This window comes from Telmatherina bonti (genome assembly GCF_933228915.1).
Source record: "Telmatherina bonti genome assembly, chromosome: 16".
Classification (NCBI taxonomy): Eukaryota; Metazoa; Chordata; class Actinopteri; order Atheriniformes; family Telmatherinidae; genus Telmatherina; species Telmatherina bonti.
Genome location: NC_136614.1, coordinates 13,963,093 through 13,980,147, shown reverse-complemented (window position 1 = coordinate 13,980,147; position 17,055 = coordinate 13,963,093). Strand labels below are relative to the sequence as shown.

Here is a 17,055-nt window from a genome sequence, read left to right as displayed (position 1 = left end):
ATGGTAGACAAATGAAAACATGTTGCCAAACTCACAGGCTGTCGGCCATGTGTGTCAGAGATCAGGTGATTTTCCAGCCAATCGATTCTCCACCTGCTTCACATGTGGAAGCATTCATTCATGCCATGGTTGTCCAGAACCTACTGGTCAGAGCACACCTCCACAAGCTGATCATGAGTGCAACTCTCACACTGAAACACACACACACGTGTCTAAGTCCACTTCCCACCTCTCTCTTCACCTGCTGACATCTTCTAAAAGTGTCTGTTTCAAATTCTCCTCCACGTGTTTGCAGAAATAACAGAGTTCATCTGTTTAAACAAATCTGATTTTTTTTTTTTATTATTCCAGCAGTGTATATGCAGTATTTTAGTAGCATGAACAGACAGAACATAAATGTAATAAACGTGTTTTCTTAGACACAGAAAGAAGGAACTTTTATTATAATTTTGTGTGTGTTATGACCAGCATAGTGTGTAAAAAACAAAACAGAAACACGTACATGGGGAAGTGTTTTCATTGCAGAGGAACAGAGTTAAATCTTTATGTAAAGATAAAAAACGAACTTGAAATTGTAATGTTTAAGTGCACTTCATTTTCAATTAGTTTTTAAATTGAAAGGTAAAACATCATAATATTTCAATTTTACATGTAAAAGTTATACTTCTCTGATCCCATGTGGTTGAAGCGGTTATCTGAAGTCAGAGGAGTCTCTAATCTATCAGGAAATAAGTTCACAGCAGATTTAGCTTGCTTACATGTCTGCAGATCAGCTTAACTTTAAGGTGTCCCTGGCTTTGCTTTTTCTTTTTTTTTTTTTTTTTTGCTGCAGGAATGTGAGGAAACAGGAGTTTTCCAGATTAGAAAAGTGTGGTGATATCTTCAAATCTGAAACTGTATTCATGTCGCTGCACAGATTTCGTTCCAAGCTGAAGCTTCACCTCCTCTGCCAGCTCAGAGAGAGAAGAAGAGGCAGGGAGGAGGGCTGCGAGGTGCCGGCCCTTTTTGGATCTGAGAGCAGCCATAAAGATGGAATCCCACTGAGAGAGACATAAAGTGCTGAAGCAGTCTTTTGTGGTTGGTTTGGTGTGTGCGTGTGTTAGGATTAACGCTGAAACAACTCAAAGTTTGGCAGTTTGACAGGCCCACCGTTATAAATCATGCAGGGCAGGCATCCATATATCCATCTGTTTATACTCATCTGTTCTGCATAATCACTTCATTTGTCATCTGGAGTGACTGTTAACCTTTGGAAAAACTGTCATTTTCTTTTTATTGAAAGACTCTTCAGAAATAATACAGCTCACGTGGTGATATGTAGGTTAAATGCTTATATATGTATATTAACTTCTTATGTGATGGCATCATTTTGTTAGAGAAAAACAAATAAAAGTATCAGTCTAATGAGCAAAGTTAGTTTTTTTTAGGGTTTAATCGATGACTTTTACTGCCCAGCGGAGTTCTGACTGCACATCAGAGGCAGTTCTGCATCGCACACACAGAAATCCTCAATAAAGACCAAGTACACACACCGATCAGCCATAACATTATCAGTGACAGGTGAAGTGAAAACATTAGTTTCTAACATCTCTGTAGGAGACGGGCACCAGGATTCTGCAGAAGCTGCAGACCAATCAGAGGACCGGAAGTGGAGGAGAAACTAATTGGGAGCAGGTGGGACTGCAGGATTCCTCTCTGCTTATAAATCTTGAGTGTCATTTTTCCCAACTTTTGACTCTGTGCTCCTGGTAGGAGACTTTTTATCATTTTATTAGTAATTTAATTGTTAGTGTACTGTAAGGGTGAAGAACCCAGAGGTATTTGTATTTTAACATTTTAATTGTGGGTCTGCCATATTTGTTTGATCATTTTTTTGTGCTTGGTTTTCAGACACAACACTTGCTGCAGTTTATTGTTTATTGCTCCATATTTCAGCTTTATTGATTTTATTTTATTCTAGAGTTTGTGACATTCTGTCTTCTGTTTCTCGTGCTGCAGCTGGTGTTTTCCTCCATTCACCGGCCTGTTTAAGACGCTAGAGGATGATGTGGGACGTGGCCTTTATGTAAGTATTAGTGTGGTGTTTTTATTTGAAGTGTTTTGATTTAAATGTCTTTTTGTTTGTCCCCCCCCCTCTTGTTTCCTGTCTGCTTCTTTTAGAGTTTTAGAACATCAAACTAAACGACATTGGTTTGACCCACAGTGACTATTGTGGCCTTTTTCACTGAAGCTTGTTATCCTAACTGACTACATCTCGTTTCAGAGGCACCTTGCAGCGAGTGGGATATATCTGCAGGAAGAGAACTCGGTCCTTGAAATGTGTTGGAAGCAGCAAAGGTAGCAAACATAAAGAACTTCTGGTAACTTTGCAGTTTGGTTTAGTATTTCTTGTTTAATTTCTAAACGCCTGCATCAGATTCCTTTCTCCATGATGATTGGCTTCACCTGTGTCTCATTGCCTCCCTCTCCTCATGCATTTCAGCTGTGTTCCCCTCCCGGCTGTGTCAGATCGTCTTGTCTGATTCTGTCAGCGTTCCAGCATCTGTCCCATGTGAGTTTTCCTTGTGAATGATCATTGCTTGTGTTTCAGATGATGATTATTGTGACTTTTGGATTGTATCAGTGGATTCTGAACTTTTCACTAGAACAGGGATCACCAACTCAGGACCTTTTGGGCCGCTGTCCTGGATGGTTCCTGCTGCAGCACACTGGAATCAGACTGATGGTTCAACATTTTTGGAAGAACCATTTAACTGGAATCGGGTGTGTTGAATCAAGGGAGGCATCTAAACCTGCAGGTCTTTTGCCCTGAAAGATCAAAGCAGGACGCTCCTGATTAACAGGCCTGTGCAGAACGCCACAGCAAGCGTTTGGAGAACCTTTTAATTTTAGTCCGATGTGCTGCAGCAGGGACACATCTAAAATCTGCAGGACACTGGGTCAAGATGTCTGTGATTTGGGATGTCTGCACTCGGGTCTTCAGCTGTATATTTTGAGTCCAGTGTGTCGGATCGTGATAACTTAAACTGGTCCTGGTGGTTTGATGACTGGGCCATTGAATCTCAGGGACAGCGTTAATGGGACGTTACCAGTCTGCAGTGGTCATGGACAGTCGAAGCTATGCACATAGAGAAGGAAGGCCGGTCCAACTGAGTGTCACTGCAGCTCAATCTGCTGAATTCAAGTTGTGATAGACAGGTGTCAGAAAAACAACATGCACATTGTGCAACAGTTTGTTGCCTGAGGGTGTGTGTAGCCAGAGATATGTGGAGTTTCCCATGCTGCCCTGGATCCACATGAAAAACCCATTTAAATTAATTTAATCTCATATGTTAAGGTCAAAACCCATATATATGGTACGAATTCAGTGATATGACTTGTTAATACTGTACGAGTGGCTGGTTCTGCCATATGAGAGAATGTTTGACATGTGTCACCTATTTAAAAGTTGTAGCTGCCCAAGTACACCGCATGATGGAAATGATATTCTCTGGTGGCAGCGACAACTTGCAGCGGGACAACGCTCACAGCCACAAAAATGCTTCAAGGTGTTCAACATTTTCCAGACATGAATCCACTGAAGAATCTGTGGAACAAAAAAGCCAATTTATATTAAGATTCAACCTTATAGCAAACAAAATCTGAAGGAGCAGCTACTATCAGCTTTGAGCTGGATATCCCAGCCTTCACCCAGTGGATGAAGCATGTTTTGAGCAGGAAAAGGGACCTACTCGATATCAAGTTTGTTTCAACATGTTATGGCTGATCGGTGGATGAAGACGAGGAGAGTTTGCAGTTTCAAAAGTAGAATAAACATCCCGCAATCGCAAAGAGAGGACAAATGGTTAAAAATGGGTGACAATTCTGCAACATTTAAATGGAGGGAAAAGTGGCAAGAACAAAACGCTAGAGGAGCCACAGAGAAAAGTTCTTTAACCTCTGTCAGGAAGTTGCATGAAATTGCTGGTATTTGAAATCCTCCATACTCACACCCTGGAAAAGCATGTGACCGGTGAAAAGAGATGCTTGTTAACAAAGGAGAATGTACACAAAACATCATTAAAAAATGTCAGATTCAGCTTTGCATAAGTTTAAAAAGGCAACTGTCTTATATTTGTAGGCCTCAAAGGTGACAAGCTTTGGCAAGAAACACTGAATCCATTGAGAGAAAACTGGGTGCTTCTGGTTTAGGTGGAAAAAAGTCAAATTGAAAAGGCTTAATTCAGACTAAGTGGTATCTTTTGACCTGCAAGTAACCAAATAATTACCTCTGAGGCAAAGCTGTATGATAAGAAACAAGGCAACACTGCAGTTTGAGTACCAAAAGCCATTCCTACAAAATATTGTGATGAGCAGCTGCCAGTAAATGCAAAATATTTCACCGGTGACACAGTCGTGTCATTTCAGACTCCCAGTGGCGTCGGATCAACCGGTCCTTCCCAACGCTGGAGGTCAAAACAGCGAACCTCAGCTGAGATGAGCTTCTGAAGGCAGCTTCACTCCCTTTCTTTTAACGCCGACCATTTATTGCAGGTAGAAGGTGTTGAATCGTCTTGTCATGTGATCCCTGCTCATACTGTGCAGTTCATGAACACATAACACTGATTTAGGCAAAGCTTCTCCATCGCTCAGTCTTGTGGCTGAAGTAGCAACATGTCCAGTTGAGGAGGCGGTTTGTCCGGTTCGGTGGCAACGCACTGCTAATATGGCACTCCTGGTAGAAATGGCAGAAGTTTTTGCATCTCATAGAGGTTTACTGCCTTTTTTTAAGGGGTTATTGGCAGTTCCCGATGACTTAGACAGCGCAGGTCACACCGGCGTCCTCAACGTGACCGCAGTTAGTTTTGCCCCAGCCTGAAAACTTACACTGGTGGATGGTGTCTTCTGTCCCTGCACAAGCAACGTCATCCATCCAGATCAGACCAGTACCTGCACAGAAAACACACAAAACAGGCTAATTTAAAAAATACTGTGCTGATTGTTTGTTTTGCTTTCATCTGCTTTTATTTCTTTACATTTTCCTGACCTACTTTTTTTTTTTTTTTTGCTTAATTCCAGCTGAAATGATTTATCTGTAAGAATTAATTTCACATCTGCACCTTTAGCACCAGCGATCCAAGCTTAATGGCTCCTCTGATCGCTCATTCGTGTATCAGTTTCCCTGTTGTTCTCTTGCAAAGATTAAAATGATGCAACTGCAGCCAAAGAGCAAGAAAAACTTGGATCTGCTTGTGAATCTAATCAATAGTTATGTGGATGGTTTAAAAAAAAAAAAAAAGTCACAAACTCCAGAAATCATAAAACTAATATAAACTGCTTGAGCCTGACATTTCAGTTCCTTTTGTGGGCTGAGACGGTTACACTTTCCACATGTTTTTAGCAGAAATACAGCTTTTAGGGTTGTTGACGTAAGGCGACACACAACGTTTGTGTCTGTTTGTGCTCCAAACTATAAAAGCTTTGAGAAGGTTGATCATTTTAGAAGGAAATGATCAAAGGGGTAAAAAGTTATATGTCCCAATCCAAGAAGTCATCATTAGAAATGTGTGTGTGACACCGAGGAGTACTGAGCTTCCTGTCAGAGCTGTTGATCAGATTATATTGTATCTGGGAATAAAATACAGTTCCAGCTGGGAAGCAGCGCTTTTGGCTGCAGTGTTTTCTCTATAAACTTTTGTTCCTATTTGTAAAACCAGAGACACCAGAGGTTTCAGGAAGTTACAGATGCTTCAGTTTTGCAACATTTTTAGGTGGTTCGAAGACAGAAATCAGCTTCAAGGGAATAAGAGTGATGAGATCATCTAACAGCATTAAGTGCATAATTTTGTTTAGCGTTTCTTAAAAACGACAGCTGTAAATGTAGTAATGGCCATTTCTGCTCTTAACTAATGAACACCCCACTGTGTCATGGGATTGCAGGAAAAAATATAAGATATGAAATGAATGACAAATGACATGCAAATACTACATACATGAAATCAAGTTAAAAATAAATCAAATTGTTTATAAAAATGCACAAAATGAGCTGAAAGACACAAAGTGCCCATATAAACAATACAAGTAAATAAAACACATAACACTTTAATTAGAACAATATCAAACTATATACTCAAAAGTCTAAAATTAGAAAATAGACATAAAATCAAGGAAATGAAAAAAATGACAGACAAAAATCCAGAGGAAAAAAAACTTAAAATGCAAAAAAATCAGAGCTCCAAAGTTGCAAAAACTATTGTGACTACATGATCCTCAAAATCTTAAATTACTTAAGAAAATACGATAAACATCAGAGATATAAAATCATAAGCAAGTAGCAGAATTATCCGTTAAAGAAACATAGATTAGATTAAAATTGTTAGCATAGAAGTTATAAACATAAAAATTTATTTATGATGCATGTGCTCCTTCTGCTTCGCAGCATGTTGTTGATCATGATTCAGATTTACAGAGAAATAAAGCTTTATCTCAGATTTAGAACAGCTGGCTCAACTTATTTCAATGTATTTAAAGGACCTTTTTTTCTTTAATTTTACAACTAGCAAATAATTTCCGATCAAGACAGTTGGAGATAATAAAACCTTAACTACGACATCATGTAGAAGAAGTTTAAATCTACTGTATTTATTAAGCTGTGCTTTTTGCTTTGCCTGTTTTAATTAAACTGTGTGAGTTGTTGCTTATTGCACTGTTTCATCACATCACCATGACGACAGTCTTCATGGCTCAAATCAACTTAAAAAGTTAAACTTTTAGTTCAAGTTTTCAATTAAAAGCTTCAATTAAAAAAACATGATTATAGAAAATGCTCAGTTTTCAGTTTACGCATCTTTAGTTCATCTGCATTTTGACTTTCAGATTAAAAAAACCCCCCACAAACTTTAACAATAGGAAGAATTTTGTTTTTGGTCCACAAAGGCAAACGTTTGCTAAATATAATTGTTTTTAAAAGCAGATGTCTAATTGTAAACGTATCTCAGCTAAACCATGTGAGTTCACACTGCAACATACAGAAACGAGCTTCGTGATTTTTTAAATTTTTTTTAAAGCAGTATCGGTCTCTGCAGAGGATGGACAGGAGGAAAGTGCTTGGGAACGTGCACACGGTCCTGCTGCAGCAGTAGCCAACCCCACTGCTAGCTCTTCGGCTGGTGCTCCTCTGTTGCGGACGTGGATCTTTAAACGATTTACTCTGGATCTTAGCACACACGTACCGCTCTGTTTGCTGGTCAGTATAACTTCTACTTTCACCAAATTCATGCCTCTTCTTTGCAAAACACTCTGTGGAATCTCAGGACACAACCAAGAATCACGCAGAGGAACAGAGGGATTTAGAGAGCTTACTAGTAGATTTTCATTGATGCAGAAAATCCATCAATCGCAGCTTGTTAGAGGGCGATTCTTCTCACCATGCAGGGTGAATCTTCTTCAGGGTTCATGTCTGCATTTCCTCAAGAACTGCTGTGTGACTTATGACAACTGAATGGCAACTAATACAAAAAGACAGTTATTTTAAAAGTAAAATGTATAATTTGCAAAGCACTTTCAGAGTGTTGTATTTGATGTAAATGTTCTTAAATGGTGTTTATGGTTCTGGAGGCAGACTCAGTGAGGCTGCTACAAGAAATCTGTCTAAAACTGACACCATTTATCATATTTAACGTTTATTATCTGCACTGTGATGTGATGTTTTGCACCATCTCCTCTTAGAGAGAGGGTTCTTGGTTTGAACCTCGGCTGAGACTTTTCTGTGTGGAGTTTGTGTGTTCTCCTTGTGCATGTGTGGGTTCTGTTTGGGTACATCTGTCACGATGTGGAGTTTGTTGTGTCTTTTCAGTTCCAGTTTCCTGTTTTATTTTGTTTTCCTTGTTTAGTTCCCTCATGTCTTGTTTCCTGTCTTGCCTTCCTCTTCATTTAGGTTCATCTGGACTCAATTAGTTTATTTAGTATACGTGTGTCTTGTTGCGTTTCCCTGGATTTGTACCCTTTGGTTTCTGTTCCCACTGGCTGGTTCATTGTGTTGTTTTAGCTTATCTGAAGTTCCCTGTTTAATCTCTGGCTTGTTTTATGTTAGGTTTAGTTTAAGGAATAAAACCTTGTTCCTGCATTTGGTTTGCCTCCTACCTCTCTGTCCTGCATTTGGGTCCCCACACCTCCACGAACCTTGACATCCTCTTCCTCCTCCTGTTAAAAACGTGCTTGTTGGGGTAACTGGTATTTCTACGAGTGAGTGTGAAAGGCCCTGCGATGGACTAGCAACTGTCCAGGGTGTACCCTGCAATGGATGGATTGATAATATGGACACTGTTCTGTTTATTCAGCAAAGTAACATTAAATATTTAACATATTTAATTTAGTCTACTAGTCTCCATGAGAGGATACCTGTTTATTTTCATGTGCTGTGTTGTTTAATTTTTTTCTATGTTTGGTTAGGTTTAGGCACCTAAATCTGGTTTAGGCACCTGGTTAGGTTTTGGCAGCAGAATCTACATGATTGGAGCCAAACAAACATCTTGGCTTTGCTTCTAACCCGATCAAAACATCTTTATGAGGAATCAACTCAAAACGGCAAAATACATGAATAAAATGCTTCTCTGGGTGTCTGAATAAAAAGAGTGTGAATCATGTCCATTAACGCCGATATTAGGATTAATTTTGTGCGTGATTTCAAAGGCTGCAGAAGTACACAAACTCTTGTTTGTAAAAAAAAAAACCCACAAAAAAACCCCAAAAAAACCCCCCCAAAAAACAAACAAAAAAAACAGCAGTTCATTCAACTTAATCCAGATCCAGATTAATCCAGATGACAATCCAGATTGTCTGAAATCTATTGTCAGTTATTTATCTCGGAAATAAAGTTTCTACTCATTTGATGCAAAAAGAGGAAAAAAAAGTAAATCATTCAATATTAGTTTGTGAACAAAAGACTTGACTTCTACCTGGTAATCTATCTTTTTTATGGAGGAGGACACAAAAGGTGTAAATTAATATTGACAAACTATACCTGCGTTTCTGACCAGAAAACCTGATTTCTTTTGGAGACTTCTTTAATTTTCAGTTTCATCAAAACCCTGAATGAGATTCTCTATCTTCACCTTGTCTGTTATGTGGACCTGCTGCATCGTGTGACATCTGTTTCCACGGAAACCTAGAGGTACTGGTACAGCCATGAAGGCTGACACTGATCCTGATGTTGTAATGTGGCCAAAATATAATGGGCCTTTCTTATAATGTAAGAAGAAAGTTGTGGACAAAACGTTTACTTCATTACTTTCCAGCTTTGTCAGTTTAAAAGCAGATTATAAAAAAAAAGGCTTATTTTCTGTCATAAAGTCTGAAATCCAATGATGCTTTGGATAAAAAGATCTTTTGTCATAAATGTTTTAAACAAAATAAAATACATTTAAAAATGACCTCTAGGTCAGAATATCTCTATACTGCCTCATTTAAGTGAAATATTTTTCAGTTTCATTGCGTTTGGGGCTAAAATGTATTTCCTGTCTGAGAAAAGACAGTTTTGAAATATGACAGGAATCTGAGAAAATTAATGTAACATCAAAGAGCTAAGTGACTCATCTGAAAATTTACAGTATATGTGAATTCCAGATTGCCTGAAACCAAACCCAGCTGCGATGTTAGTCACTGATGTTATCTGGAGGTTGGAAGAGAATAAAGTTTTTCCCCCAGTTTCCCAGACGTTTTGGTCACAGTTCTGCCTGGACGGAGTTTGTGGATGATGTAAGGCTGACCAGCAAAGGAAACAGAATAGAGAGACAGATAGAAAAAGAGAGAGATCTCACCTCTGAGACTCTCTCTTGACGTCTGGCTCACATATCGTTCCTCATAAAACTTTAATATTAATCCCTGCTGCATCGTAGGGCACCGGTCAAGTAGTACCACTCAGCAGCGAAGGCAGGACAGTCAGTAAAAACCAGGGCGGCGTCTTTCAGTTTATTTCTCCATTGTGCATAAGATGTATGTTTTCTTTTATTTCTGACCTACAAACCGAATTAAATTCTCCCGAGTAAAATGTTTACTGCTCAGTAAGCTTAGACAGGATGAAAAGTGACATAATCCGCTGCTTGCAGCTTCTGTTTAAACAACTGCAGTGTGTTTTAGCATGCTGTGCAGACTTTAAGATTAAACTGCATATGATCAACTGTCCAATCACGCGTGAAGGAGAAATGACACGAAATGGCATGATCTGTTGCTTTCCCATCGTTTTCACAAGCGTTTCATTTCTGAGCTGAAAACCATGAACATCAACAGAATAAAACTCTTTTTAAAGCCATTATTACGACAGACTGAAGAAAATATTAATGTGAACTAATGTCTGAAGAGGACTTCAGGCAGAGGTGGTAAAGATGCGTTTTATATAGGCAAAATGCATTACAGTGTTTAACATAAACACTAATATTTTCCAGTTTTATCTTCTCTTTACTGGCTCCCAGGACTAAATTAAGATAAATTCTTGAACTTAAGCTCCATTGTAAATTGAAGATCTCATAGTTCCATATTTACCCAGCAGAGGCTTGTGATGCATAGATTTCTAGGCGCCTCAGTTATCAGACTCCTCTTTTATAACCAGCTCCTAGTTTGTGTTTTGTACATGGGGCCGTCTTTAACTGTAAGATCAAGCTTAAAACCCTGCTTTTTAGTGACCCTTTGTCATGTTGCCATAAGCTTAGACATCTTGCATTTGTCTTTATCTCAGTCATTAACTTGTGACTCTTTTCTTTTCTGGGATAGAGTTATGGTGCTTGATCACCCCTCTGTCGAGTCCACTCCACCCCACCTGGTGGAGACAGATTGCTGCTTTTCCTGAGCCTGGTTCTGCTGATGGTTTTTCCTTCCAGGTAAAAGGTCAGAAGCTGCCTTAATGCCTTATGCTGTGCTTGCTGGGAATGGGAGAGAAAAGTCTATGCTACCTGCTAGTTTCTTTAGCTAGGCTTGTTTTGTAATGAAACTTTGTATATGAACAAAGCTGTTGGACCAATTTAAAAAATAATCATAATTTGGCAACATTTAATGTACTGAATTGTACTGAGCCTGTAAAAGTACTTCATTGTAAACATGCTTTTGTTGCCAAAGTTGCCTTTTGTTGTCATTTTCATCTTTTCTCATGTTAAAATATATTTTGCCATCAAGCGATTGAGCATCAATAATGTGAGCACTTCTTCACTGGGCAACTTTGAGTTACATGAATAACAAGAGACTTCTGTGTTGTACATGTTTTACAAACTCTTCTCCTGCATCCCAATCGCCAACACAATGTGTTTACAAATCCTGTCATTTGTTTAATCCATGTTATTCACATGAAAAACTGAAGAGGTGTGCAGTTATAACATGAGACAAGACACATGCAACTACATAACAGCTATTTTCAACCGTCTCTGACATACTGGCTTGTTGAAACAAGGAAAACAGGTGAAGACAGTCTAAAAACTTATATTTTGTTTGTGCAATAACTGTGTTTTAGAGGTCTTTTTGGCTGACAACTGCTTGTGTGAGGCTAAAGCAGGGATCTCTAAATGTTGAGGGCCAGTATCCTGCAGGTATTGGATGTTATTCTGCAGCAACGTGTCATTTAAATGGCTGGATCATTAACAGACTTAGCTGCAAGCAATGGAGATCACTTTGATTTGAATCAGGAGTGTTTCAGTAGGGAAATGTTCAATACCTGCAGGATACTAGTCCTCAAGGACCGGATTTAGAGATCCCTGTGCTAAAGTAGCATATGACTGTCAGCGCAGTCTGGTGTGCATGCAGTAGTTTATTAATATATCAGATCAAATTAAAATGCTAAGGTTCTGCATACACAATGCAAATGCCATCCACATGTACAACCACTAAATCACTCCAAAGCTTGCAAGGAAGGTTTAAGGAAACTAAACAGCAGAGAACAAAGATGTTTGCTGCATACCGTGTCCGAAGCGCCCAGTCTTGTGGATCTCAGCTGCTCCTTTGTAACCCAGCATCCTGCAAACCACATCTCCATCTTTTTTGTCCCAGACGTCGTCACACACAGTTCCCCAGCGACGTTCGTGAAAAACCTCCACTCGTCCTTCATGAGGACCGGAACCGTTCACCAACCGGACCAGAGGCTCCTCGACTGTAAAGCACATAAACACACACAAAAACAGAGTTACTTGCAGAGTTTGAGGCTCACAGAGGGAAGATTACTTTATTTGAGAATGTTTTATGACTCTAATGATGATCTGTAAATCAAACCAATATGCAATCAAATTTCTCACGTTAAACCCAAACTTATCCACAAACCACAGGAACTGTCTTTATTTCAACTGGACCAACAACTGAAACTGCTCTGGGGACTTGTTCTCTTCTTTCCCCTTCATATGAGGATGTTCTAATAAGATTTGGGGTTTCAGATTCTGTCCTGAGGGAACGTTTTCAGTCATTGCACAAGCCATAATCTGGCAGTACTCTCACACACCTGACAACACACCAGTCAAAGGATTGTGAAATTTGTAGCTTCCGGCTTTGTAACTTCACTAAATGCATCTGTAAATATTTACCCAGCCTCCTTATTGGGAAACTAAAAGTAAGAATCTGTAAAGAAATACAGAAGGAAGCAAAGAAGGGGAATAAAAGCATCAAGCAGGGAAATTTCAAGATGGACAAGCAGATAAATTCCAGACTTTAAGCAAGAATTTATGCACTCTTACTGGAAATTTGAGATGGCAAATAAAGTCTAGCTGAAGATTTTGTTGTCATCACTAAAAGTAGACTTTGATATGTCAGCTGACTTGTTATCCCAGTCTAGTCCTTCTCAGGCTGGTTGGAGCTCCATGCCGAGATCCACTATGGCCAAGAACTCATAAATAGTTACAGAGAAATGTGAGTTTGTGTGTTAGTTACTAATAAAAACTTAATGGCTCTGCATTTCATCTCATGTTCGTGAAACTATGCAGCAGCTGTACTTATATAATGGACTTGATTTATCACCTTTCAGAGGGCAGAAAGGAAATGAGAATGAGAGGTAAACATTCTCACACACACACACACACACACACACACACACACACACACACACACACACACACACACACACACACACACACACACACACACAGCTACAATATTCTGGACTGCTCATCATTGGTGAGACTGTTGACAGTGCTGGCGAGTAAAACCAGACACACTATCTACACAGGATATTAGTCTCATCAGACCATCATAAATTCTGATTGTGCATCATTTAAAATCTCATTTTTCAGTCAACATTTTGCACTCACTATCCTGTCATATTCTGACATCCAGCATCACAAGACACTCAAAACTGCACATATTTGTATCACAACGTTTCCATGACCTGCAAAACGCATATTTAGCATTGAACAGGCTAAATAGTCTGAGAAATGTGTAATTGGTGTGTTAGTAGGCTTTATGGTGGCGTAGTGGTTAGCGCTGTGGCCTCACAGTGAGAAAAAAGAAAGCCTCGGCTGTTGTGTGTTGCATGTGTGTGTGGGTTCTCTCTGGGTGCTTTGGCTTCCTCCCACTGTCCAGACATGTATGTTAGGTTAATTACTCTAAATTCTCATTAGGAGTGAGTGTGAATGGTTGCTTGTCTCTCTGTGTTGGACCTGTAATGGACTGGCGACTTGTCCAGTGTGTACCCTGCCTCTCGCCCAGTGATTGCTGGGATAGGTTCCAGTTTCCCATGACCCGGACTTGGACTAAGCAGTGAAGAACACGGAGGTGTGTTAGATATATGGCTGCATTAGCTTGAGAAGGTAGCAGAAGAAAAGTAAGAAAGTCCCCCTGGATCCATCATTAGTCAACATCCATCAATCTGTCCATCCATTTTCCTCCATTTCATCGAAGGTCAGGTTGGTGAGTCAACAGGTTGAATATCTCTCTCTCCAGTGATGCTCTCCAGCTCCTCCTGCAGGGTCAGAAGTGTTACATAATTCTCCCACTGAGTTCTGGGTTGAAGTCAGGGTTTCCCTCCCAGTTAGACGTGTCTAAACCATCTTAGCTGACTCCTTTTACTGAGGAGGTTTTCCTCCCAGCTCGTGTTCACGCTGAGCTCTACTGTCACAGTTCGTGGTGGAGGGAAAACATATTAGAGTAAGATATGAATAAATATAGTTTTACAGCTTAGAATAAACAAACCCAAATACATGAACACTGGCTTTATAGTAAAAATTTGTCAGATTTTCTTACTTTGGAGCCCACATATAAAGACAAATTCTACATCTGATCTTTTTTTTTTTTTTTTTAGCTCTTTCCAGGCTGTAAAAGTCAGTCCATTGATGACTGTTGTCTTGTTAGTTGTTTCTTCTTTTTTCATCGCTTCCTCTGATAAAACCCTCTTGGATCAGTGACTGTGTGCATTTAAAACAGCCAGTGTGTTGATATCCAGTTACTGGCCTGCAATGTGGTGCCGTAAAGCTCAGGGGCCCACAGTGGTTAAGCTCTGTTGGCAGTCCAGGGGCTTGAACAAGAGTCCTACATCCCAATCCCACCTCCCTAACCACCAGGTTATCATAGATATAAATCACATATCAGTGGTTTTGTGCTTGAGCTGTGCTGTCAGCTCACAAGGAGAAAGTTTGTATTCTGCTGGGGTTTCGTCTGTGTGGAGTCAGCATGTTTTCCCAGTGAATGTGTGGCCTCTCTCTGGTTACTTTCTCCCACAGTCCAATTACATACATGTTCGCTTAACTGGTGTCTTATTTCTGCACTGGAAGCCTGTCCATGGTGTACCGTGCATCTCACCTGAAAGCAGCTGGGACAGGCTCCAGACTCCTGCAACCTCAAATTCCAACAAGTATAGAAAATGGATGGAAGTTAAACAGGAATTCAACAACTTTCTGACCTAAAAACTCTGCGTTTCTGACTTGTTTGATGGCACAGCGACATTTATTATGTGCATTTCAGGAGCGGTTGCTAACCATCCACTTTTTCATCTGCAACTCCGCGTGATGCTGCAGATGAGGCTCAAGGAGAGCTCACAGTTCAGGTAGAATGTGAGATGGATGCTAAATTAGCTGTGACGACTGCGTCACTAAGAAAATCTGCAAAAGCTCTGTTGTGTGTTGTGAATAAGTGCTCACGTTTCTGACTCTTGGTTTTTTTTTGAGGGAGAAAAATTGGTACATTTTGTTTGCTCAGAGTGCAACTGTGTGTCCTCTGATTCAAAACATGTATATCAGGGGTGTCCAGCTTTGGTCCTCGAGGACCACAATCCTGCAGGTTTTCCGTATATCCCTGCTCCAATACACGTGACTCAAATGAATCAGTCCTTGTGCAGAATGTCTGCTGAATCCATTCATTGTCAGCCAGGTGTGTTTGAACAGGGATACATGGAAAACCTGGAGGATGGTGGCCCTCAAGGACCAACTTTGAAAACTTCTTGTATAGTTTTTAGTGTTTGATACTGACTCAGGTGGAAGACTTCCTCATCCTTCTGACAGGCAGCGTTCACGTCAACATGAGTGCACATAACTTCTTAGAAGAATGCTGTTAAGAAATTTAGTGCCAAGTAGGTGTAGAAAGAATCATGTACAGCGCTGCTGGACTCTTCCACTTGTGTAAACTGCTGCGGTTCCTTATCTGATAGAGGACAAACAAAAAAACCTGTTACATCAGACAACATATGTCAAGGCTGGTCAGTTCAGTCCCACAAGGGCAGCAGCTCTGCAGGCTTTCAATGTTCCTGCTCCAACACACTTGACCCAAACTAAATGGATCCAGCAACTCATTGATTTGAGTCAGGTGTATTGGAGAAGGGAAACATTGAAAACCTGTAGGGCTTGAGTCCTTGTGGGACAGAACTGAGTAGCCTGATGTGTGCCATGATGTCTGATTCATGGCCCTGCAGTGGAATATGCAAGTCTAAACCATCAGTAAATTGTTTGCAGTTGCAGACTGCACCATTTAAAAATGTATTTATTTATTTTTTGTCTTATGGCTTAGAATGTGTGCAAATCTGCTTTTGTGTGATATGAGCAGATTTATTGTTGCTTTGTTGGAGAATCGGCCTTCAAACAATAAATAACATCTTTAGTTTAGGGAATGACTTTTTCAGAGTGTGACGTTTCACGGCTAACAAGTCCACAAAGAAAAAACACATGTAAAGCACACGCATCTGGCCTCTGGTCTCCACAGACATCAGTACTCATGTTCATCTTGGACATTAAACAAAATATTTCACCATTAAACAGGTGTTTGCTTAATATTCCCCAATAAGCTTTGTATCCTTAATGTAAAACGTGCAGATCAGTATGAGCTATCATGGACTACAATGGCTGTTTTTGCTGAGGGAAAAGTCGTGGAGGGAGCGCCAAGTGTTGACAGCCGTCCAAGTAGTTCATGCCTCAGAGGCCAGAGGAGTTGCAGCAAGCAGAACCTGAAGCAGGCCAGAGCATGGAGTGAGCACATATTACTAATGTTTATCTGGCAGGCAGAAAGACTTTGGACTGGATGCGACTGAATGGCTGCGGGACAACCGCTAACTAGACCCATCTGTTTATAAAATGTTCTTCTAAAACTCTGATGCTGTCATCTCTCTCATCTTTTAATTCTTCAAGTTTCTATTGTTTAATTTTTCCTTGTGAATTTCATTATTTCTTGCCAGGCTGTTTGTTTGCACACTAAAGTGCGTGAATGCACGATGGATTAGATGGATTAGATGGATCATCTCAAGTGTAGCAACGGTTTTGACATTTTTGGAACTGCGAAACTTAAATATTTCTGTTGAGATCAATATCGCACTCATGTCTGTATAATACCAAGATTCAGCTACCTTAGTTTAGAACGGGGATTCTCAATCTGGGTCTTCGAGAGCTGGTGTCCAGCAGGCTTTCCGAGTGTCCCTGCTGCAACATACTTGATTCAAATCACTGTGTATTCAGCAGATTTGTGCAGAGCTTGTCTGAGTCTGGTCTATTCCAACAGGGACACTTGGAAAACCTGCAGGACAGCGGCTCTTGAGGACCAGGATTGAGGATCCCTGAGTTAGAAGAATGACAATCTTGTTGTTTCCCTTTCGGCTTGTCCCTCAGAAGGGGTCGTCACAGTGAATCAGCACAC

General features: G+C 40.1%; 1 protein-coding gene across 1 annotated transcript in view; it reads right to left on the bottom strand.

The window, feature by feature from the left end:
• Positions 1–498: 498 nt before the first annotated feature.
• The window catches only part of LOC306767062 (scavenger receptor class A member 5-like), a 33,211-nt gene continuing 16,654 nt past the window's right edge, over positions 499–17,055 (bottom strand). Inside the window, exons 3-4 of the mRNA XM_079254971.1 lie at positions 11,921–12,109; positions 499–4,929 (exon numbers count right to left, since the gene is read on the bottom strand). Of these exons, the coding sequence (XP_079111097.1) occupies positions 4,796–4,929; positions 11,921–12,109 (323 nt within the window). The 3' untranslated portion in view covers positions 499–4,795. The remainder of the gene's footprint in view (positions 4,930–11,920; positions 12,110–17,055) is intronic.